Source organism: Lissotriton helveticus, chromosome 5_1 (assembly GCF_964261635.1).
Source record: "Lissotriton helveticus chromosome 5_1, aLisHel1.1, whole genome shotgun sequence".
NCBI lineage: Eukaryota > Metazoa > Chordata > Amphibia > Caudata > Salamandridae > Lissotriton > Lissotriton helveticus.
In genome coordinates this window covers 2,018,499,378-2,018,525,895 of record NC_136065.1, presented here as the reverse complement: position 1 = coordinate 2,018,525,895, position 26,518 = coordinate 2,018,499,378, and the positions used below count along the sequence as shown (strand labels likewise).

Sequence of the window (26,518 nt, the reverse complement as noted above, 5' to 3'; positions counted from 1 at the left end):
GATGCAACAACTGGTTCTGGCAATTATTAAGGATCTGTTCTCTCACTATTAGATTGTACAATCCTGTATAGTCTGTAACTTTACTTCCCAGCAACCAACCTTCCAGAGCCTTAGTGGCACAATCAACAAAAGCAGTCCAGTCCTGAGTCTGAGCTTTTTGGGTATCTCTGAACAACAACCTGTATTGCTCAGTGGTTAGGCCAAACCCTTCAATAAGAGCACTCTTCAGGACAGAGTAGTTTTTAGCATCCTCAGGTCTAACAGTGAGGAGCTTATCTCTCCCTTTCTCAGAAAAGGAGAGCCACAAGATTGTTGCCCACTGATCTTGGGGGACCTGCTGTACCATGCAGGCCCTCTCCAGAGCAGTTATCCATTTGTGGATGTCATCCCCATCTCTGTAGGGGGGCACAATCTTACTCAAGTTTCTATGATCATAGGACCTGTCTTTATCTCTAGGGATAATGCTGCCACCAGTGGGTATTTCCCCACTCAATTTTTGTTCCCTTGCTAAAGCAAGTTTAGCTTGGGCCATGGCTATCTCTTCCCTCTCTATCTGGAGTCTGACAGCTCTCATTCTGGCCTTATGCTCTTTTCTCTGGGGGGAAGTCATTCCCCTTTGAGAGTTCATTGAGGCACTAGAAAGGTGAGAGTCCCTGGAAAGGGATATATCCCTTCTATTGCCTGGGAGTATTCTGCTGTTGAGTCTGGGGAGGTGATTACCTTCTCCATTCTCATGTAGGCTCAAGTTAGCCTGGTTAAGCCTGCCAACTTGGACCTGGATATCCCCCTGATCATCTGAATCATCCCCACTTGTATCTGGTTCCTCCTCATCTACCACTATGGGAGTGATGGGGTCTACTTCTGGGGTAATGGGGTCAGTCTCTGGGGGGTTTACCCCATCTCCTGGGTTCCCTGAGGGACCTGCCCTAGCTTTCTCAAAATCATCTTTTTCTAAGATTGCTATCAGGAGTGAGATAGTAGGGTTGTGACCCTTTCTCAGCCCCCTTGAGGTGCACAAGCCACCCAAGTCTTTAAAGCTGAGATTTGCATATCTGGAAGGTTCCCTGGTCGGGTCACCTCTCACAGGTAGAGAGCAGGAAGTTTCACCTGTGCCAGACATGCTTCTAGTGAGGTGTAAGTGGTGCACTTACCTACACTAAGTGTTTTCCTACTGGAACCTTGCTAGTGAGTTGTAGTCAGGGTGTGCTACTCCCTTTTCTCTACAACTACTAAGTTCAGTAGAACTTAAGTATGCTAAGCTTTTGTTTTATATGTACCTATAGTACTTAATGTGATCTTTCAAATGATATAAAGATTGCAATGGTAAAACAACAGCAAGCTCAAAACCCAACCGCTGCACACCAATGTGAGAAGTTGGCCTGATGTATGATGTCCACAATTCTGTGGGCACCTTGTATCAGTCCACACAATCCCTTATGGTGGTGGTTGTAAGTCAACCTTATAGACAAGCTATCCTAGAGGTAGCATGGACTAAGCAGCCTTCAGGCTAAACTCAAGGGGGCATGTGAAGCCAGCTGTTTTACCATATGCAGTCTTGTAACATCAAATGAAAGGACACCACACAAGTTATATATTATAAAAATATTTGTATTTATTACTAGAATAATCCTCTATACTCTTTATGAATCTAGAGGCACAAGCGTTTAAACACAGTTAAACATACACAAGTTGCACAATTATGGATAGGGCCGGTGGCCACTCAAACCATATATTAAAAAAATTGTATAAGTATCACTTTACGAACAATGGTAAGGCCTAGGGCCTTGGGAATCGCTTGGACTACACTGGACTAACAGCAGTTAGGACGGGAGTAGCCCGCGGGAATCGGGTGCAGTGCTAAAAGCATACGCATGCACCAATGCAAAGTCAATGGTGCATAAAAGTTACAAAGTTACTGTTTTAGAAGTCTTCCGACTCAACTAGAACTTAGCCACTTAAAACTAGGATGCTAGAGGTGTAAACCACTACAGGAGCACCGCCGTTCAATCGTTACCTCACCCACAGGAAGTGGGTGCATAGGTGCCAAAGTGTCAGGTTTCGTCGTGGAGTTCTATGGAGCCTGGAGATGAAGATGCTGCAGGCGGCCAGGAGAGAAGAGTCAGGTTGGATCCAAGAGTGGATCGAAGATGTAGAGTACCTGAAAGCAGAGGGGACAGAGTCTCGGTCACTAGCCAGTGACGAGGATGGCACCAGGAAGGAACCAGGCGATGTCGGGCGCACTCAGGTGGTTGACGGGAAGCTTGTCTCCGCTGCCACGTGGACTCTGGGGCACCGAGGATGACCAGGAGTGAATCACGAGCTGTCCCACAAAGGCTCTCGCTGTCGGCGGTGTCGGTTTCCAGATCGGAGTCAACAGGCCTTGGCAAAGGCAAACCACACAGGATTAGAAGATTGCTTCTTTCTCGGACCAGCAAGGTCAGAGGGGTTGCTCCTTTTCAGGGGAGCGAGGGCCAGTCTGGTGCACCCAGACTAGCAGACCGAATTCAAAGGTTCGTTGGTACTGGGGCCGCTAGCCAACGGGCAAGCGACCGGACCAACGCGTCGAGCAGGAAAATGCAAAAGGGCCCCACGCAGCACTCGGTGAGTGTGGAGGGGAGATCTTCGGTGCACGAGCTGCTCGGGGCTGGGGCTTCTCAAACCCCAATGCACAGCTTCGAGGGTGCCTTGGGAGCTGCACAGTCAGCACTTCGCAGTCTTTTCAAGATGGCTGGCCCCACGCTTCAGGTCGCCTCCACGGGTCTCAGATTCACTGGGACTGTGGATCGGGCTGTTGGAAGGCAGGAACACTGGGTCTTGTCGATCATCTACTGGGGGGGAGGAACCAAAGTTAGGATCCTGGAACCAAACCTGGCTGGGAAACTAGAAGAAACAGAAATGGCCTCATACCTTGGAATGGAGGGACTAAACCTAACTGGGAGAACAGAAGGGACGGAAATCGTCACAGACCTCGGAATGGAGGACTGGGAAGATATTAGGGCTGCTTACAACGATGATAAAAGCAGGAGCGGGCTCAACTTCTAAATAAATGCCAAAATATGTGAACATAAAACAGGACTCACACGAGGGAGGAAAAACAATTGAAACTTGAGATGAAACATCAAATCCTGTTAGTAAGGAGGAAATACAAAAAAACGCTACCCAGGATACAGCATGGCAGTGCCTGCTGAAAACAGTCCAACTATTGGTAGAAGCACTCCACTACCAGTCAGATAAGATGGACACTCAATTGACACTCTTAGACACACTGGCGGTCTTTGTGGTCGCGATTGATGGGAAACTGGGAACACTAAATACATTACTACAAAACAAACACGATCAGGCTCAAAACAAGGGCCTGGGTTGTGGATGCGGCCCGATAATCGATAAACTGGCCACACTTCCATCAATGCTGAGTGATCTATGCACTTTAATAAAACCACCATCGCAAGAAAAAGAGAGTCACCGGTATAATGGACAAATACCTGGGGAAATAGATAAGGACCCTCCTGAAACCAGTACTACGAACAAAACAGACAAAATAAAAATTACAGCACCCCCCGCAACCACTGATAATGTCCACACCGAGGTACCGGAGAATCAGATCCACAAGTACCGGAAAAGAGTGGCCAATGAGACCTTAATAGCGAACGACAAACAGCCTGTAGATCAACTAAATGAGAGGGTTGACAACCATTTAAACGCAAAGGAAAGGCGGGCAAACAAACGTAAAGGCAGAAATCAAAAAATAATTCTAGATAGAGCGGGATTCAGCCACCTCTTTGGGCCAACGCCCCAGTCCAATCAAAGTGGACCTAACAACATCAATATTGACGATGAAGAAGGAAGGAGCTCTAAAGACACCGACGACACAGAAGGAAGAGAAGATCCTCACCATGAAATAACTAATAGACCTTCTCCACCAAGCCTGGAAAAAAGAACAAAACAACAATATTCAGCTCAAAGTGAATGAGTCGGCCTAATCATCAACTCTACAAGGAATCCTAATGAAAACAGTGGAATACTGCATGGGAGTGAAAGCGCCCTGCACTCTCTAACCAAAACAAAGGGGAGAGTCATGGAAGAGTTTGATGGCAACACACCGGCACTAAGTAGACAAACAGCTATATCTACGCATATAAGGGCAACTCCAAGTACGGACACTAAAGAACGTACAAGTGGTGGGGGATCCGAACCATCGATCCTCGGACAAAGGGACGGGAACCAAATAACAAACATGGAAGGACAACAGAATTCACAACTTGAAGGGAACACCAGGGTGGAACCTTCCACACACCAAGCATCAACGAGAGAAGTGCAAGAACAGGGATTAGGACATGAAGGAAACTACGAATACAAAAAGATCAGGAAGTCGGAAGACAATAGAGATACAACAGCAAATATTGTCTGGTTTATCCCTGACTACATTTCGAAAGGAAGGCATGACATACTGAATAGAGGGAACATCCTACGGCTGTTAACTCATATTCCTTCTCTGGCAAGCGTGACTACTCTGGACCTAGTTTCCATCGAAGGTGGAAAAAACAAAGGCAACATGGGCCACTGCTTCAGTTACACAGAACATACTGGCCGAGAGCCATACCTTTAAGAACTGGGGAATCTCAACTGCCCCCTTTACAAAACCAAGATACCCCAATCTTCTAATCCCTTTAGGAAGAGTAGGAGTGCAGAACTGCGATAATAGATCTGGAATGTCCGTACTCCGAGGCGCAATAGGGAACACCAGACCAAGAATTACAAAAGATCTGGAAGCAAGGGGACACGCCTTAGATGGCGCAACAACAGGTCCACTTGACCTAAGATGGATCGCCAGAACAATTAATAATCAAGCAAAATGACCAACAGCGAACCCCCGCACACCGAGCGGACAAAACAACTACAGAATATGCTCGTGGAATGTCAATGGCCTTGCTTCCAAAATAAACAATCAAGAATTTGTCAGCTACATAAGATCGTTTGATATTATGACCTTTCAAGAGACCTGGCAAGAAGAACCTCCGCATCTGCTTGGCTTTCTACGTTTCTTTACAAGCGCGGTGTGAGCTGCAAAATATGGTCATCTTCAAGGGGGCCTTGTGACTTACGTTTCTGCGGCATGTGTCCACGAGATCAAGGAACTTGGACCGCCCACTCCCAACTTACTGATACTAAATCTTCTTACTGCGGAACAAGGCAAGAGGGGCGAAAATTTAATCTTAATCAATGCTTAAGTTCATCCAAAAAGGAAAGGTAAGGTAATAAAAGAAATAGCTAACTTCCTAGAGGAAATCTTAATTAAAATATTGACTACGGACGTTGTGCTCACTGGCGATTTCACCTCCAAAATATAGCCTGGAATATACCACATCAAGCAATCTCAGAAACAACTAAATACACTAAATTAGATAAGCAGGCATTAGAGAACCTTGAGTCCCATAACATCAGAGTACTAAATGGAAGACTCTCTGGAGACACACCACCAGCATGCACTTTTCATTCATCAAGGTTTAGCAAAATCTTGGATTATACGTTTATGTCACTATCTCTCTTTCACTACGCCTCCTCTCTCCAAATAGGGGAAAAGACCGACAGTGATCATTGCCCCCAGGAAATCACATTGAACATCTACAAGCCTAAATTTGAGCAGTCTCTGCTCCCTATTGACTCAGTTTATACCGTCAATTATAAAAGGGTAAACTTTTTTGCAGCTAATGAGGAAAGCTTGCATGATATGGCAAAACTACATTTTGAGGGAAGAATCGGAGCAAAGGAAGTCGAGAAATGGGAGTGTTTTACAACAAAAATGGCAGGTTATTCCACAACACCGAAACTTCGAACAGGACGGACTGGAAACAATATGACCCAGTTTACAAAGGAACACCAAGTAAAGATTAAACACACAAAGATATGTATCTACCAAATAATGCGCCAACTTAGGTACTCCCCAAGAGACACGGTGAAACATGACCGCTTAAGGACACTGAAGGCTTCCTTGAAAAAAACAAAGTGGGAAGCTAACAAAGAAATGGAGGACAGCTTATGGGCAAAACTACATACTGACATAAAAAATAACGAAGGGGGAAAATTTGGGAAATCAATCAATTCCTTTCTAAATCCTGTACATGATGGAGTATCCTCCAACATTAGTGCAGCAGCATGGGCAATGTATCTCAAAGATCACTTCACACAACAAAGGGCCTCCGACTTTGGGATAGGAAATGAGGATAACAAATCAACAACAGCGCGTGAAACTCTTTATACACAAGAAGGTGGCAATACAATCAAGAATACAGGAGACGCAAACCTGCAAAATATAATCGTGCACCAAATTAAAAAGGGAAGAAGGGAAGGGGCGCCAGGCCCGAACGGCATTCCGCCCATTCTTTATAAACGGAGCGAAAGGGACTGGGCTGGAGCACTAGAGCCACTATTCAAGGAAATAATGCAGTTTAACATATTACCTGCCTCCTGGAAGGGCTTGATTATTTCCTCCATATAGAAATCAGGGGATAAATCACGACCAAGTAGCTACAGACTGATAGCCCTCATGGACAACAAGACCATGTACATTGCCGGGATCCTCTTAGAAGAACTGCAGGCCTGGGCTACAGAAAATTCCTTAATCCCTGCAACTCAAACAGGCTTTGCCAAAACTGTTGGGACAACAACGAACATTCTGACAATGGGTTTGTTAATTGATAAAGCCAAAACCAACAAAATGTCAATTCACCTGTGCTTTATCGATTATAAGGCAGCCTTCGACCATATTAACCGGAATCTCCTGTGGTCCAAATTGAATAAATGGGGGATCCCGAGGCCCTTGCTCGACCTACTGATTAACCTGTATAGTGACACATGGATACAGGTGAAGCTGGGTGATGGATCTCTTTTGTCCAGACGCATCCCAACCAACAAGGGCCTAAAACAGGTATGTGTTTTTTGCTCAAACCCTTTTTAACTTGTTCTTAGGAGATCTACCCCCGATTCTAAACAACTGCAATTCCCATGCACCAAAATTAGGAGGCCAAATACTACCATCATTACTATATGCGGACGACATAGTGTTAATCAGTCAAACAAAAATAGGACTGCAAAACCTTGTGGATGCAACTCGGCTGTACTCAGGTGGTAACCAACTGACGATAAATCTACAGAAGACACAAACTATGTCAATTAACAAAAAAGGGAAAACGAACTATGGCTGGTTTTGGAACAAAAACCGCATCGAAGACACAACAGTGTATAAGTACCTGGGAGTCAAAATTGACAACAGCGGCCAGTTTTCAATTCAGACAGCAAGCATTAGAGGAAAAGGCATTGCGATATCGATTTCTCTAAAAAAACTAAATAGCAAACTTGTTCGTCCATCTCTTCTGCCCCTGGCACAAGTTATAAGAGCTAAACTGCTGCCCACGATCACTTATGGGAGTGAAGTACAGAGAGGAAGGGATGCGGCGACTCTAGACAGAACTGTGATAGCGGCATATAGAACCATATTCAGTTTGCCAAAACAAACCTCTCCTGCCCAACTTAGGCTGGAATTTGGAGGACAGAAACAGTCTCTGGCAAGACAAGGCGCATACGTAATTACTTGGGATAAAGTCAAACAAAGGAACCCTAAATAGCTACTTATGGGCAGAATTAGAACTGAATCGGCATCGCCAGCCGCCAGATATTTGAAAAACAGCCTAGCGAATCTGGGGTTACAGGAGCTGTGGAACACCCCTACTAATCATAGTATGATTAAAAGATTAGTAAAGAAAAAAATAAAACACCTCCCATGGATTGAAGACAAAGCGTGTGTTGCAAAGAGGTCACATGGGTGGATTATCCTGAACTCCTATTCTAAGCAAGGCCAGCAGAGTTATCTTGACCTCGGGTACTCACGTTATACAAAACTGAAGTTCCTTAAATACAGACTGGGCACGTTACCTTGCACACGCCATCTCCCACAGAGGCTGAGGGTCAATGGGGGTACCCTCTATCGTTTATGTGGTATGGTGCCGGAAGATATGGAACATCTGCTGTGCTCCTGTGAGAAGTTGTTGGTGGAACGGAAACAGTTGTTGAAATATCATTTTATCCAGCGTGGAATACGCTCGCTAAGACAGGCAGTTCTTGCCTGCTTTGCACCAAACGACCCACAGTTGAACTGCAGTCTGGTGAAGTACTTCATGAAGGTAGAAACAAAGATGCAGAAAATTGACCCTGCGTCATGTTTTTAGAGGTTACTAATCAAAGCAGAATCCCTTACTGGCAGCCTATAAAGATTGACACTAAGGATGACGGAAATAACGAGAATACTGGAATTCGTTACCTCGCCTAACCTACAGAGGACATTTAGAACAACATGAATACTATTTTTACTCTTACTACATATATTACATTTTCACGAACTTTTGTTAGGATTTTTAAATTTAGACTACATATTTTATGTGAAAGAAATTTTATTCAACTGATGAAAAATGTATTGTGTGCATCTTAGTGTTTTTAAGGATGAATTGCAATGGTTTTAATTAACTATGCTAATAAACTATTACTTACTTACTACTTACTTACGTGGACTCTGGGGCACCGAGGATGACCAGGAGTGAATCACGAGCTGTACCACGAAGGCTCTCGCTGTCGGCCGTGTCGGTTTCCGGATCAGAGTCAACAGAGGCAAAGGCAACCCACGCAGGAATAGAAGATTGCTTCTTTCTCAGACCAGCAAGGTCGGAGGGGTTGCTCCTTTTCAGGGGAGCGAGGGCCAGTCTGGAGCAACCAGACTAGCAGAGCAAATTCAAAGGTTCGTCGGTACTGGGGCCGCTAGCCAACGGGCAAGCGACCGGACCAACGCGTCGAGCAGGAAAATGCAAAAGGGCCCCACGCAGCACTCGGTGAGTGTGGAGGGGAGATCATTCGGTGCACAAGCTGCTCGGGGCTGGGGCTTCTGAAACCCCAATGCACAGCTTCGAGGGTGCCTTGGGAGCTGCACGGTCAGCACTTCGCAGTCGTTTCAAGATGGCTGGCCCCACGCTTCAGGTCGCCTCCACGGGTCTCAGATTCACTTGAACTGTGGATCGGCCTGTTGGAAGGCAGGAAGGCTGGGTCTTGTGGATCTCTGTCGCTCGAGTTCCAGCGGGAACTGCAACAAAGCAAACCGTTGGGCGCTGGATGGTACCTGTTTGCACAGGGTGGTCACTCCTTGACCACAAGGGAGATTATTCAGTCTTCCACGTCGAGTGGGATGTCGAAGGGTCCAGAGTTCTGTATCAAAGTTTCAGCCAGTATAAATCTAATGCTCATGGGCAAGGCTCCCACCTTTATTCCAAATCAAGGGGCTGGTTTACCTGCTAGGTCCCTCCTATGGGTGGGACCCAGGAAGGGGGTGGTTACACCCCTTTCCCTTTGTCCAGTTTCGCGCCAGAGCTGGGGCTGGAGTGCCCTAGAACCGGTTTGACTGGATTTTGCATGGGACACCTTGTGTGCCCCAGGCAGTGTCTAGTTTCTTTCAGCGCTCCCTGCTCCAATCCACTATCTCCTGTCTGGGGTGGTGTATCACCTCACTGTGACAGGAAACTCTTTGTCCAAGCCTCCCCTGCCAGGTTTCGGTCAGCAGCAGGAGGCCAGACTTGTGTCGGGGCAGCAGCATCCATTTTGTGATGCTGAGGCTCTGGTTATTTTTAACTGCGTTTACTGTTACCCGCATGCCTTCTCCCTCTAGAAGGGTGGAATGCTACCCCTGTCGCCAGAACTGGCGAGGGGGTAGTATTACAAACTGTATGACACCTTACACGACATGTTTTAAAGCCAAACCAAAGTTAGCAATAACCGCAAGGATTATAATGCACTTAAGAGTATATGGTATGGCCGCATCCTAGAACAGCTATAAGGAAATGGTTCCGAAAGCTGCAGACAGGCTCAGCTCATGCTAGAGCACCATCTCACATAAAACCAAGCACTCTGCCTCCAGGATTGTTAAGGCCTGCCATAGGAGTGACTTATAGGTATATATGTGTCCAGATATAGGTTTAGATATAGGTATAATATATCTAAGCAAGGGGTGATTACACGACCTTGCCCCAGCTGAGTGATCAGCCAGTTGTGTCAGTTTAGGTGGCCAGCAGGGGTGGCAAAAGATATGCTGCAGCCCCTGGTAGGCCTTGGATGCACCTATGCCCTGGGTACCTATAGTACACTGTACAGGGGCTGATAAGGTGTCCAGTACCAAATTGGTGATGTACCTAAAGTACATATCTGTGAATTTAGAGAGAGAACAGCAGGCTGTGGGTCTGATTAGCAGGCCCACAGCCACATTATGTCGAAAACCAGTGAAGCAAAAAGCAAAAATTGGGGTGACCATAGGAAAGCAGACCCTACTCTCCTACAGGTGCCATACCATACCTCAGTGTGAGTGGCTCCCTTGCGCAGTGGACTCTCTCAGCGGGTTTGCTGAGACTCCAGAGTATAAATATTGGATCTTTCCCCAAAAAGGGGAGAGGGGGTGCTTAGTCAAAGGGCACAAAGGACTGCGGGCTAGGCAGACTAGCAGTAAAGGTGAGAGATTCAGGGGAGAGGTGATAGGAGCTAGGGAAGTAGACAAAGAGAGAAAGAGTACTAAATGGGAACACATTTAAATTAATGAGTTATTATATAGCGCTGGCTAGACCCGAAGGAAACAGAGAGCTTTACACGAGGAACAATAATGTTGCAATTTACATCAGTTAAAAATTACATAAGTATCAAGAAAAGCATTTAAAGAACATAGGGGACAAGGTGAATGGCGCAAGAAAAGGTAAGGGGATAGGGTAAAGGGGTAGGATGAAGATAGGACGTTGAGACGAGGGGAAGATCTGCCCAAGGTCTGGCTGAATAGGTAATGGCAGGGGGGGAGTCCACAGCCCATCTCCTCTTTAGGTATATAGTAGCTCCACCGGGAATCAGCCAAATCACTTGATCTCTACAGTCTGCGGTAAGTTCCACAGCTTCCAAGTCCTGATGTGTAAGGAGGTTAGGGGATAGGTTCAAGGTCTGATCAATGTCCAATTGTAGTCCCAGGGAAGTAAAACAACGTGGAGGGGACCACTATGGAAGCCCTCCTGGGGTCAGGCAGGAGACTGTAAAGTACACTGGTGGCCATCTTAAGGTCAGGCATCTGGCAGTTAGAGTCAATTTCCAGGACAGTGGCTGCCAGAGAATAACAAATCCAGTGTGCACACACCATCACACGCACAGACATGCACAAGCACATACACATGTGGGCACACACTCTTATATGCGTACATAAGCACACACTCAAGCACATAGACAGAGACATCCAAAAACACAAGTACACATAAAATCCCATGCTCTAGTACAAAAACACCCAAGTACATGCACACGCAAACACCATCACATGCACAGACATGCACAAGCACACACAAATGCACTCACACTCTCATACACGCACAGACGCACACACACACGCACACATACAGAAACTGCTAAAAACAGAAGCACACATACAATCACAAGCTCCAGAACAAAAATACCCAAGGACGTACACACAGGTACATGCCCACACACACCATCACACACACAGACATGCACAAGCACCCACAAATGTGCGTGCACACTCATACGCAAACAGAGAGCGCAGATGGGTTCAGCAATCCAACCCAGTATGTAAAGTCTCACCGGGCCAAGTAACTATACTGTGAGTTCCCAGAGCGTGGTGAAGCAACCTCCTGGCTTACGCCACTAGGCACTGCGCACTTCTCACTGGGCTGCACGTCTCATGTCTAGTGATCCCAGCAGCTCATCCAATGGTAACGACTCGATGGCCTCTGTTTGCACACAACTATTTACTCAGTTCCATATACTCTGGGCAATATCGCGGTCACCCCAAATCAGCCCAGGGCCGCCTGGTATGTTAATCACCGCAAGTGTGATTTTAAGATGAGCACTCACCACCGTAGGTCGTAAAGCTGTAACAGGGCCCAGCTAGTGAAAGAATTACAGCAGTCTCTCGCGCCTTCTGCCTGCCCAACACGGCTTTGTGGCCTCCCGAGATCTCCTCTGCCCGGGTGTCGCCGATGTAACTCGGCATGTGGCTAAGCGAAGGCAATCACGGTGTCTGCAAACACCGTGGTGCTGGGCTCTCCGCCGGAGTCCCCAATCAGCAGGACTCGCCTGCTCTGACCCCTCTCTCTGTGCCTTGATGCAGATGGTGCTTGCAGCTCTGGGGTTTCTTGGGTCATCTCCTCGTTGGCCTTGCAAATCTCTCAGGGCTCTGGCGGTCGCAGCGGCTTGTCTCTCTGCTCTCACCCCTCACGTCCTCAGGAGTGTCAGCTGGTATTTTCACCTGAAAGCGCCATGTCGGGATTGCCTACTCTGGACCGCGATCGTCAATGCAGGCAGCGCTGGTATGCCATGTCGGAAGAGGTCTAGACACCACTCCGGGCCACCGGTCTACCTCAATGCGATGTAGGAGGCCACCATCTTCCTTCGGGTGTCGCACAAAGGCGATCGTCTTGTTCTCGCATCTTGGGTCAGTGATTCAATCATGAGCACTGCTAGTGGGTAACAATGTGCCTGTGCATTAGATGCCCCGATTTTGGAGACTGCGATGGTGTGGCAAGTATCTTTAGATCCGGGGGACTATGGGTGCCGGAATTATTAACATAAGCCCGGAACTCTGACACATCCAGGTCAAGCCTCAAGGTAGTTGACCTCTACAGCCAGGCCCCACCATCCGCTGGAACTGATTCGGCGGCAACCCGAGGATACACCTCATAACCAGGACCTCACCCCCCAGGGCAGCACCACTGTCCTCCCAGGGCCCAGGAAGTCACTCCGCCATCAATGTCAGGCAGCGAAGGCCATTGCTCTATTGATGGGGGAGACCAGTGCGGAGTAGGGCCGCTGTTGGCTGCCACCAATTGCTGGGCCCAGGCCCCAATAAACAGCCTGCAAGCGGTAGTGAGGCCCACCCGATCACCACCACAGCCCCTCCCGAAGCATGGTGCACCCAGGGGAGGGTGACCGGATGCAGCATTGACAGAGCCCCACCTCAGTTGACGCTCAGTGTGAGGCTCTTACCCCAAAGGGCCCCATGCGTGGTAGATGCTTCTCCGAAGCCCACGCAGCCCAGCAGCTTCACAACTGGTGGAGCGTCACAGTAAGATGTTCTACCACTTCAAGCCGCTTACGCATCATCGCTCCACACTAAGGGTTATTAGGACCTTGGGGAGAGCTCCAGGTGGTGATTAGTTGCACGGATGCATGTTGGTTTAGAGGGGATGTATATGGAGCGCTGTCAATGAGAATCTGCCATGTTGGTCTTCCAGGTCAAGCCCCCAAAATGGAAGTTTTAATCTTCACACAAAGACTGCAATGGCAGGACTGAGACCTGATTGAAAAGGCTACATAAGTGGGTGGCACAATCAGTGCTGTAAGTTTACTAGCTGTACAAAAGGGGGTGGCGATGGACGGAGCATCTGAACCAATCAAACACTCACACCCAGTCAACAAATCTGGGCTTAATCCATCACCGTTCTTTAGTCCATTCTGCCACCCCAGTTCAGACATGGCCATATGCAAATCAGTCTGACCCTGTGCCTCATGGGAACAGTCCAGCCCGAACTGCCAAGCCATGCCTTCCCTGGACCGGAAACCAGTTTCCTAGGACTGGTTTATGGCATTTCAGCCGTCTTCAGCCAGGCTTGCTTGAATCCAGTGGCAAAGTGAGCAAGGGACTCAACGTCTGAGCATACCCTGCCAACTTATGGCGAGGGTATGTTGGCTCGGTCTTTTCGGAGTTGAGTGTGAGGCAACTGCCTTTCATCCAGGTGGCTACTCCACTCATTCCCTCCTGAAAGCTCATTCTGGTGTCTTAGGGTTGCTGGTGAGGGAGAGGATGAGCTGGGTGTCGTCGGTGTAGAATATGATGCTGAGTCCGTGCTGTCTGACGATGGCGGAGATGGGGGCCATGTAGATGTTGAATAGGGTCGGGCTCAGAGAGGATCCCTGGGGGACTCTGGAGATGATGTCGGTGGGTTTGGAGAGGAAAGGAGGGAGCATGACCCTCTGTGTTCTGCATGGAAACATGCAGCAGTCAGACCCCTACTCAAGAAACCCTCCACTGACACAAGTTAACTCCAGAACTACTGCCCCATCAACTTTTCTCCCTTTTCCCACTAAAGCCCTGGAGAACACCATCAACCAGCAGATCCCTGGAAACCTAGAGAGAAACAACCTGCTAGATGCCTCCAAATCCGGTTTCTGTCCTGGCTATGGCACTGATGGCACTGAGGCTGCCCTGACCACCGCCATGGACGACATCTGCACCCTACTCAACAGTGGAGAATCAACAGACCTTATCCTCCTGAACCTCTCCTTAGCCTTCAACACTGTATCCCACCACATACTCATCAAGAGACTGCACCAGATTGGGGTCAAGAGAGACGCACTCAGATGAATTTTCATCACCCCTCACGGATTGATCGCAGGGAATCTGCTTATCTGCCTTCACCTCAGAACTCACCATCTGCAGCGCCCCTCAAGGTTTATCCCTCAAACCTACCCTTTTCAATACCTACATGATGACTCTAGTAACATCGTCAGAGCCCACGATCTCAACATCATATCCTACGCAGACGATACCCAGCTTATCCTCTCGCTCTCAGAAGACCCCACTACCACCAAGACCAACTTCCACAACTGCATGAAAAATGTCCTAGACTGGATGAAGGACAACTGTTTGAAGATCGATCTTTGGCAACCACGCCTCCTTCTGAAACAACACCTGGTGCCCTGCCGAACTTGGATCCACTCCTGCAGCAAAAAAACACAACCGCAACCTAGGTACATCCTGGACAGCAAACTTACTATAAATCGTCAGATCAACACAGCCTCTTCCACCTACTTCCGCACTCTCCGCACGCTCCGAAGAATCTTCAGATGGCTCCCCAAAAGAATGAGAAAGACAGTCATGCAGGCTTTGATCACCAGCCTGCTGGACTACGGCAACCCACTGTATGTAGGAAACACCACCACACTCATGAGAAGGCTCCAGACGATACAGAATTAAGCTGCCATACTGATCATCATACTGCCCAAACAGACCCAGATCACCCAACACCTGAGGAAGGTGTACAACCTTTACAACGCAACTTTTACAACGCACTACCATTCCAACGAAACTTTTACAACGCAACATCCATTACAACGCATGCATTTTTTCAACGCAGTCATTACAACGCATGACACTACAACACACACCACTACAACGCATGTCATTACAACGCAGTGATTATAACGCATACCATTACAATGCATAGCATTACAACACATAGTACCCCTACACTATCCAACACTTACCCTACTGTTGCACCCCCTGGAGTTACAATAGTAATTTTAACCCCTACACTATCCAACACTTACCCTACTGTTGCACCCCCTGGAGTTAGAATAGTAATTATTACTTCTACACTATCCAATACTTACCTTAAATGCAAAGTAATGTTATGCGTTGTAATGGTATGCGTTGTAAAGGTAGTATGCGATGTAATGGAATGCGTTGTAAAGGTAGTTCTTAAAAATTTGTTGTAAATGCATGCGTTGTAATGGAATGCGTTGTAATGGATGTTGCGTTGTAAAAAATGCGTTGTAAAAGTAAGCGTTGTAAAAGTATGCGTTGTAACATCATACATCCCCAGAGGAACCTTCACTGGTTCCTGTTCCAGAACAGATGCCAATTAAGGTTTCTGATACACCCCTACAAAGCCCTCCTCAACCAAGGACCAGTATACATGAACCTCTGCATGAACTTGTTATGTTATGTTAGCATATATTTATAAAGCACGTGGCTACTCCCTGGAGTGTCCCGGCGCTAAACACATAACACAGAACAAAGCCATACCACTGCCAGCGACTTACAACTGAAAGACCCACGTCTTACGACTTTTCCTGAAGGAAAGTAGATCAGGACTCTGTCTAATAAAGAAAGGAAGACTGTTCCACATCCGTGAGCCAGCTGCATGAAAATATCTACCCCCTATCCGGACCCGTAGCACCCTGGGAGTAAGGATCAAAAGTTGGGATGAAGATCTCAGGGTGCGCTGAGGGAGATAAGGCTGAAATCTGTCCCTAAGATAAGTGGCTCCGATCTTATGGAAGGCTTTAAAAACTAGAACCAGGGCTTTAAACTGAATTCTTTTTTGTACCGGGAGCCAATGAAGTGAAGACAGGAGCTGGGTGGTATGGGTTCTAGATCCTGCCAAAATAATGGCTCTGGCTGCTGCGTTCTGGATCACTTGTAGTCGGCTCAGAAGATATTCAGGAAGGCCGAGATACAAGGAATTAAAATAGTCCAATCTAGACATTATCAACACCTGAACCACTGTCTTCCTGTAGGGGATTGAGAGCAATGGGAGGACATTTCACAACATTCTCAACAACCAAAAGCAAACCCCTGCTACCGAGTGTACTTGGGCCTTTATAGAAAGAGTAGAGTCCACTTAACTCCCAGATTTTTCACTGTGGAAACAGCCGACACAGAGGGAGACCTATCCTGGAGCCACCATTCATGCCAGATATCCGGTAGCTGAGGCCCGAAGAAGATAATCTCAGACTTCTCGGAGTTACATTTTAAATGATTGTGACTTAACCAGGAGAAGACTTTAGAACGACAGGTGTTGCCTAAGTTGGCATAAAACTCCACTCCTTTCTCGCAGGTGAACAACAACTGAGTGTCATCAGTGTATAACACTATTTCGGCACCAGATTTCTCAGCGAGGGTTTGAGAGCGGTTGGCGAGAAAGGATGCAAACCAACTCAACACCGTGCCTCCAATACAGCTATCACTGTGTCTTTTCAGTAATCTCGAGTGAGGCACGGTGTCAAAAGCTGCGGAGAGGTCCAGTAGAACCAAAACGGCATTACCTCCTCTGTCCAATGTAGCTTTAATAGTTTCTGCAACTTCCAATAGAGCCGTTTCAGTACTGAAATTGGCTATAAAGCCTGACTGGCTAGAGTGCAGCAATTCATTGGTCTCCACATAGTTTGTTAGGACTTTGTTAACAAATTTTTCCAAAACCTGTGAAAAGAAAGGCAGAAGCGAAATAGGTCTATAATTATATACTGCCTCAAGGTCTGCCGACGGTTTCTTCAGTAGCGGGAGGATTTTAGCATGTTTCCACATTTGTGGCATCAGCCCTTCCCGTAAAGCAGTGTTCAAAATAGAATTCACACAGCGGTTGATCACATCTGCTAATGAAGACAAAACCTTTGCTGGGCAGGGATCAGTGGGCGAGCCAGATTTCAAAGCTTTCATGAACACCAAAGATTCCTCTAAAATGATCTCTGGGAACTCCCTAAGGGAGGCACTGGGGCTGGAACAAGCAGCTAGGTGGAAGCCCTCAGCGCCCTCCGGATCCAGTGATTGAACTTCAAAGGAATCCTGGACCAGTTTAATTGTTTCATAAAAAACGACGGCCATTCGTTCCGTCCAGTCGCTTGTAGGAACAAACGGTTGGCTAATAGACGCAGGGGAGGAGAAACTTTTTACAACATTGAAAAGGGTTTTACTCTTATTAGCTGCCAAATCTATTTTTGTAGACAGAAAGAGTTTCTTTCCCTCACGTATACGCTTATAATGATGTTTCAAAGCCAGTTTGTAAGTCAGTTTATCTCTTTCAAGATGTTTACAGGCCCTTTTACTATCCCTTAAGGCCTCAGAGAACCAGAGAACCAAGGGGCCCAAGCTCGAGTGGATTTGGCAGGCCTCACAAAAGGGGGGGTGCAATTCAGTGGCTTGCTGCTGTAACCAATCTTCTAAGATCTTCACATCTTGTTCCAGGACGCCACTTAAGAGAATCGGCTGCTGTCGCAGCGCACACTGAATGGCCTCAGGTGTCATCAAGTAAAATGGCCTCGAGCAGTGATTCGCCTTAACTGTATCCAGGGGTTGGTTCCACCAACCATCCAGAAACCTTCACTCTGCCTCCCATGCACAGACTTCACGCATCCACCATAGTCACAACGGAGGCTGCTCCTTCTCCACACCTCACAGCCAATTCCTGTAACCCCCTCACTCCACCCCCGTTCACCTCGGAACATCACCCTCACTTGCTGGATTTCAGTAAGAGACTTAAGTCCTTGCTGTTCTGCTAAGCTCAACAACCCTGCACCTTCTAAGTACTGATTGATTAATTGAAGCTAATTTTCCTATTTTTTCATAGAGAGGTCTATTTTATGACATAACCTCCCAAATTTTTGCTGCCTCTTATGGTTTCATTTGCCGTTACTGACTAAAAACCCTCATTAAAGATTATTTTTCTTAGTTAATAATTTAATTGAAGTTCGTAAATCATGTTAATCTAGTGTATAATATATGACTGTCTAGCAATCATTTGTTGTTATATCGTATGGTTAAATGTACACTGATTGTGCGTAAGTATGTAGATTGAGTACACATTTTATTATATAATACATGCATTTAGTTTAACTTCTCATTCCTACCTCAGTGTACTACTCATTCACTTTTCTCATATTTACTTTGGATAGACGTGATAAATTAATTAAAGGTTAATTTTTCATTGGCACCTTATTTTTTAGTTTTAGTAAATTTGGAGGAATATTCACAAGGAGCTATCGCCGAATTAACGGCACTTTATCGCAGCCAAAGTCGTGATAAATTTACCTCCCTATTCACAAGCTGGTGCTAAAAGCCCACAGCACCAGTTTTCTCGCGATAGCAGCCGCAAAAAACATCGCCACACAGAGGACCCCCGCAACTATCACTAATGAGATGCAGAGTAGGAGTTCCCCTGCAAAATCCCGCAACAACACCACACCACACCTCAACATTCACAACGACCAGACAGATTGCTGATAAGAACACAAAACACACAATAAGGCGCGTTAGCAGCGGGAAATTTACACTTGCTCTGACCTGGTAAAGTTGGACAGCAGCCTGCACCACAATAGGGAACCCAGCCCAGAGCCACATCAGAAGAACAACAGATGCCATGGAGCTACTGATTATGCCCACCGGACACCCAAGAGGGCCACAACATCCACCGCCACCTCACCCAGGCCCCCCCTCCCCCAGATCCCCCAGGCAAAGACATGCCACATCAGCTACACCTAAACTTGTACCAAATATTCCGCCTGTTGTCGCACAATCACAACTGGTGACATGCATGTGTTGGCACAGAAATGACCATCACACATTCACTATCGAAGCAAACAATTAAACTTTATTGAAACAACACAGAAATAAAATTAAGACACATGGCGCCTCCCCTTGACACATTCCGTAGGTCACAGCCTGCAAGACAAAAAACATGATGAGAAGGAGTGTCCTGCGCACATCTAAGGACAGAGGGAGAGCGAAGGAAAGAGAGAGAAGAAGAGAGGGGGAGAGAGAGAGAGAAGAAGAGAGAGGGAGAGAGAGAGAAAAGAAAGAAGAGAGGACGAGAGAGAGAGAAGAAGAGAGGGAGAGAGAGAGAAGGAGAGGGGATGAGAGAGAGAGAGAAGAGAGGGGAGAGAGAGAGAGTAGAAGAAGAGAGGGGGAGAGAGAGAGAAGAAGAGAGGGAGAAAGAGAGAGAAGAAGAGAGGGGACGAGAGAGAGAGAGAAGAAGAGAGGGGGCGAGAGAGAGAGAGAAGAAGAGGGGGGAGAGAGAAGGAAGAAGAGAGGGGGAGAGAGAGAGAGAGGAGGAGAGAGAGAGAGAAGAAGAGAGGGGAGAGTGAGAGAGAAGAAGAGAGGGAGAGAGAGAGAGAGAGAGAGAGAGAGAAGAGGGGAGAGAGAAAGAGAGAGGAAGAGAGAGAGAGTCAACCCTGCGCACCCAGGCCACACTGCTTACCTGCTGCCACCGGTGTGTCCCCAACCACTTGCGGGTACGTAGAGCAGTACACCAGGTCCCACATCTGAGACAGCGCCGTCATCTGAACCAGAGTCCAGAGACATGACTGGCACAGTACACACACTTGCACAAGACAACATCGCTCGTCCGCACATGCACACCCAGACAGAGGCATCTCAGCCCCTCCCACTGCCCATCGGAGCATGCCTGTCCATGCACACACGGCCTCACTGCTCACCTTCCGCTACCGGCGTGTAGACTGCAGGTCCACATGCCTCTGCAAGCCACAAGGCAGGGGCCCACAGACATGGCACCCTCCGCACCATGCATCCACACTGCACTGGCCACCAGGTAACACGTCTGGTGCTGGGACTATATTACACCATGGCATGGTAAGAACCAGGGCACCCATCAACATCGCAGCCTACTCAGCCGCTCAGCCCAATGGGTGCCACTAACTGTGTGACCCCGGAAGCGGGGCCACGTTGCGGTAGGCCCACACAGGATGCTGGGACGGACTACAATGCGGTCCAGCAAGGCAATCCTGGGCATTCCGGATCGCCAGGTTGGCCATCATCGCAGGCTGCACACCGGCTCAGCAGCTCAAGGTGCCAATGACTCAGTGCACCCTAAGTCACCGTCCCATGGCGGAGTGCCTGTGCAGGCTGCAACGCAGCGACTGCCACAAACCTTGTGCAAACCCAGTCAGCGCCACGTGGGGGCAGGCCCATGCCGGCCACAAGGCCTCGGTCCACCATCCAGCCATCACCGGCAGAGGGGTATGTGATGTCGTCTGCCCCTTATATTTGCGGGATCACATGGCCTGTGACGCCTGTGCCGGGTGGGTGTGGTGTGTGTGCAAACCTGCCCTCAGGGAGTGGCTGTGACATGCTGACAACTAGACCAGTGACCTGCACACCACCAGCGAGTACGCCTGCGACGGCTAGCAACGAGGCCCCCCCCGGAGCATGAGCGGAGTGGTCTGGCTTGCCGTATGCCAAAACGGGGCAGGGCTTGAAAAATTACTCGTGGGCACTGAGCGTGGTTCAGTCCATGTCCGCACAAGAAAATGGCTGCTGCATGTGTCCCTGTTGTGGTGTCCACGGGACCCGTGACACAAATTGCCATGTTGCCCCCTCTGACTGCCATCCCACAGGATGTGCCTCATTGACACAAGGGAAATAACTGTCCCTACATTCATCCACACATACATACATGAATGAGGAAAGACATGACACAGCATTGCGTCACTGGATGTTTATTGCACATCCAGTGCTTTTCCGCAGCTGGAGCGGTACAGGGCAATTCTGAATACAGCACACTGTCTATGCCCGTGGAGGGCCAGCCAGACTCCATCCGTGGAAGAGAAGTACTGCGGAAGAGGAGGGGTGCAGTCCGCAGTCTGATCGCTCTGTCATTGGTCATCAAACAGGATGTGGTGGTCTATGTCGCTGTCCAAGGTGAATGCATCTGAGTGAATCAGGGGTCAGTGGCAGGTCATGAGGCCACGTGCAGAACCTACCAGGAACAGGCGAGGTGGTGGAAATGAATGCTACTGAGCCCTTCTGATCACAAGCCCATCCACGTCCACGCCCCCGAATATGTGCCCTGCCCCACCTTGGGGTGTTGCTGTACAGGCTGTGGCACTGTGTGGCACTGACACCTCAGGTGCTGGAGGAATCTATCTGCCACACTGTGTGGCACTCACACCTTATGTGCCGAAGGTGGATTGTCCGCCACACAGTGTGGCACTGACACCTCAGGTGCCGGAGCGGTTAGGCCTGCCACACAGGGAGGCATAGCCACACCAGGGGGTGGAGATGTGGATTGTGTGGGGGCATCAGCATTCAACCTCACCACGCCTGGTGGCAGCAATGCCACGATGAGGATCTGCAGGGCATGGTAGATCCCTGCTACATTCCACTGATGTGCAGTGGTGGCTGTCATGTCATGTTATGTTAATAAAAATGTATATGGCGCGCGTACCCTGGAGGGTTTCTTGGCGCTTGGCTGCCATCATTTCCGGCTCCATCCGCACCCTGTCCTCCATGAGCCTCCGCATGTCTGCCAGCTAACGGCTGGTATCGCTGGAGCCACTCTGAGCGGATAGGTGTTCTTCTCTCCGCGTCATGACTCCAGCGATGTCAGTCAGGGCTCGTTGAAGACCATGTAGCATGGCTACACACCCAAGGGCGGCGTCATGTTTAGTTGCCATGTTGCCGAAGCCCAACCGAACCTGCTCTGCGATCTCCCTCTGGCCCTCCAGCACATGGCGTTGGAAGGTCATGTGTTGTGCCTGGGGGTCTTGGTGGGGTGCCGGTGCTGTGCGTGCCTCTTGCTGGGTGGTTTGGGTAGTGGGTGGGGTCTCCTCAATGCAGCTGGCCTGCCCTGATCCTAGAGTTGAGTTGCGGATGAGGTCCATGATGTCTTGGATGGCTTGGGTGTCGATGCTGGTGTTGTCCTCCTCGTCATCAGTGAAGGGTGGCTGTGACAGCTTTGCAGGAGGTGTTGATGGTACCGCTGCGATGTGAAGGGGAGATGGTGTATTACGAAGTGTCCACATGTATGTAGCCGCATGGTACATGTTGACATTCAGACAGCATGGCATTGTACATTGTGACAGTCTGTAGATCTGGGCGAGGACCCAGAGTCATTGTGGGTGTGCACTGTGCTGTGCTTGATTGTGCATGTGTGCCATTGTGCCATCTCCTCCCGTCCCCCCAGTACCTGGTGGTCACTCACCCAGTTGCTGTGGTGTTGTGTCCTGTTGAGCAGTGTCCGATCCTCCGACTCCGGCCACAGTCTCCACAACGATGACTGTCGACACCAGCTCCTCCATGTCATCCAGCTCAAGCTGTGGCGCTGGCCCCCCACCTCCAGTCTGCTTTGCTGCCTTCCATTTGGTAATGTCATTTTATGTTTGAGTACAGTGTGGGCCAAGAGCAAGATGCTGTTAGACGGTGGGGCAAGAAATAGAGAATTAGGATGCAGGCAAGAGAAGGATGTTCAACAGAAAGCAACAGACAGAGAGGAATGGAGATAAAATGGGGAAGGAAGCAAGAAGAGAGGGGGAGAATTTAGTGAAAGCGAAAGAGGGAGATGTTAAGAGGGAAAGGACATCATAGGACTGAGTACAGTAGACATGCGTGGCAGCAAGCGGGAGGAAGGATTTGACAAAAGTGAATATGAGTGAGGCAGCCAAGGTGGATGCATTTGCAGCACCTCAAGCCACTTTCTATGCACCAAAGCAGTACAGCTGTCATATGAGTGGCAAGCTGTGCGGTTAACTGAAATAAAAGCTGGAAGACATGATATCATTCTTTGGCAATCAATGCCAAAATAGTTATCAGTTTTAAAATTCTGGGTAGATACATTGACCGTAGGTCTTAAAAACTTTCTCTGAAGAGAACTTTGCATTTGCCATTGCTTCACTGTGCAAAGACTAGCCAAGTACTCTTCCATAATTCAATGTATACCGGTATGTGCACTGCAAGGCAGATCCAGTAATGGCTTCAGATTGTTTTCACTAATGACGGTTTACTGGTCTCTGAAAAGGTTCTGTCTGATTTGGGTTTAGTTGCACTGCTTACGTTGATGAACAGTCTTAATCTCTCAGGAGTGTAACAATAATGCTGTGTTATACATGGAACAGAAGAACACTTTCCACAAAGGAAGTTTTTTCCCTGGCTTCAATTGGAATTTAAACTGAAAAATCCTCAAATATCGATTCCGAAACTTCGTATTTCGGATTCAGTACTATAAATTCAACTTTTTACATATTTTGTAAGTCAAACATTTTGTGCTAACCTTATAAGTATGGCCTAGAATGTCATCATTACAAGACAAGCGCTAACCATAAAGGAAAGTACATTTCCTTTATTTGACAAAGATATATATTTAGATTAGGGGTTTTTACAATGAAGTAGCATTCCGTTAAGATTGTATGGTCTCATTAAAAATTATTATCACTTATGCATCCAACTTATCTAATTTCCGGTTTTAACAGATGTTTTTACAGTCGAAAGTCCCAGTCAATCTATTGAAGCTGCTGTTGGTGAAGATGTGGACTTCTTCTGCCCTCTAACCAATGAAGTGAGTGCTGAGATGATGGAGGTGCGATGGGTCTATCCTGAGCGCTGCTCGCCGTCCGTAGTCCACATATACCGCAATGGGCGCGATGACAACCTGAAACAGGACCCCTATTTCCGTGGGAGGACAGAGATCCTTACAGAAGATATCGGAAAAGGAATTGTTGGCTTGAGATTGAGGAACATCAGTGCTTCTGATAAAGGGACGTACTTATGCCAGATCCAATCAAAGGCTGCGTTTGTTCAGGCTGCTCTGCAGCTCAAAGTATCAGGTGAGGGGGTTTGTTCAGCGTCTTGGTATTGCTTCTTCTTCCTCTTTTCTTTATACATGTGTGTAGTATGTATGTATATATGTATGTATATATGCTTTGGTTTCTCTAGAGCGCAAAACTAGCTGCTAGCAACAGGTAAGTGATGGAATGAGGATATGTCTTTGAACTTAACAAATACTTTTAGCACCTCCCCTTTGTCAAGAGGACATAAATGTGTGACCCTTAAACTGGATGTTCTCTTTATCTATTCCCTTGAGCTAAAAGCTAGATGCTGTTCCCTGCTCAGCTAAGGTTCCTTTCTTTCTTTGTTGCTTTGTGCTCTGGTGATATCTTGTTTTAGCAGACCTTGTTTATCTACACATATAACCAATAGAGATTGCCCTATCAATACAGGCTGAAAGCCTGACTATTCCGCCCCGTCCCAAGTAGGACTGAAGTACTTAGACCCTCGGTCCAATGTCAGTCACCCATTCCGTGGGCCTCATTTATGAAAAGTGACGCATCGCTGCGTCAAAACAGCGATGCGTCACTTTTCATTGCGCCCTCCTTGCGACACCAATGATGCGTCATATTTACAATATGACGCATCATTGCGCAAGGAGTTACAGATACGTCAGTATTTCTGACGTATCTGCATGGCGCAAAAGTGACGCATTGCTGGAGTGTGTCACCAAAGTGACGCAACTCCAGCAATGTGTCCTTTCACATGGGGCAAGCCCCATGTGAAAGAGCCTGCGTCAGTCTTACGCCTGCTGTGAGGCAGGCGTAAGACATTGACGCATTTGCGTCCTAGAAGTGGAGCAGTGAACTCTTATAGATTTCACTGCGTCATTTCTATTACCTTTTCTTGCGTCAGAACGCCCTCCTGCATACATTATACCTGGCGCAGGTATAATGTAGCGCAGGGGTTTACAAAGTGACGCATCTACATAGATGCGTCACTTTGTAAATTTGGTGCAACAAGGCACATTTTATACGCTGCTGGTGCGTCACAAAAAGTGACGCACCAGTGGCGTAAAAGTGACGCACAGCCTCATAAATGAGGCCCCTTATTTGTATTGATTCCATACATTCACCACACACTTTCCAAAGCAGCCTTACATGCAGCTTGGAGCCTGGTCACAAGATTAAAAAAATATATAATAATTCTGAAATGTATTCCTGTTAAAGGTAGGCAAATTAAATTATCATGAAACACTCATTGGACACTATATAAGGACACCCTGATACTGCAGCTCTGAGAAGGTGTCAAATTCCGAGTTGAGGAAACCACGGAACTCCTCTGTCAGTCCTGAATCCCTATCCATGTAACAACAGACATGCAGTAGAGAACACAAAATAGGGAAAGGGTAAGAGAAAAACACAGACAGCTGGGCCTTCCATGCCCCCCAAATGCTGAGCCTTTTTTGGGCTATTTGGGGAGGTTTGCACTTAGGCTGGCATAACATTTCGTTCATAGAAGGTATCCATCCCAGATGTGCATCCTTTTTTTCAAACATCCTAGAAATTCTGCAGGTACCCACAGTTTGTGAATCCCTTTAGAGGGGACCAAGAATAAGAAACATGTAGTAGTTTCTAATTTTGGGGGGGGGGAAGTGCTCCAGATAAAAGTGCTTGGTTTTTCCTTAAAATGGCCTCAACAAACTGTTTGCTTGGCTAAAGACATCATCTGCCCGGCTTTTGGCAACATGCAAAGCTGAATCAAAGAACCACGGGGCATATTATCAAGGGGGTTTATCTCCGCTTTTTTGGCTTTAAAAGCCAAGAAAGCGGAGATAAAATTATCTCCCTATTACCTAGCTGTCGCTAACACCAGTTAGCGACAGCTAGTAGGAGATAGCGACCATCTTGGGCCCCACTTTGCATGTCAGTGATATTTATCACTAATGACATGGAAAGTGGGCGTGCCAAGATGTTAGCGACTGGAAACAGTCGCTAACATCGCTATCTCCTATTACCAACTTTTGGAGATATTCGCGCTAAGCGCGAATATCTCCAAAAGCTAAAACCTGCCCCTGAGCAGTTCTTAGCCATGTTATCCAATGGGAGGTGGATAACATGGCTAAGAGCATTAGCTCGGTAATGCATGAATATCGCTGACTTTTCAGCGATATTCATGCATTGCGGCCGTTTTTTATCGCATTTGCGATAAACCTTGGTAATACCAAGGTTTATCTGCAGTAAAAATCGCCGCAGATCAGCGGTAAAATTTTCTCTCTAACCAAGCAATAGCGATAATTATCGCTATTGCTTGGTAATATGCCCCCACATTCTTCACTACAGTTTTGGCATTTTTCAAAGAGTTAGTCTATTTTTCCTAATATTTACGCTT

At 47.6% G+C, this 26,518-nt stretch overlaps 1 protein-coding gene across 1 annotated transcript in view; it reads left to right on the top strand.

The window, feature by feature from the left end:
* Positions 1-26,518, top strand: part of LOC144756192 (butyrophilin subfamily 1 member A1-like) — a 131,157-nt gene that overhangs the window by 69,787 nt on the left and 34,852 nt on the right. The window contains exon 3 of the mRNA XM_078645793.1: positions 23,833-24,186. Coding sequence (XP_078501919.1) covers positions 23,833-24,186 — 354 coding nt within the window. The remainder of the gene's footprint in view (positions 1-23,832; positions 24,187-26,518) is intronic.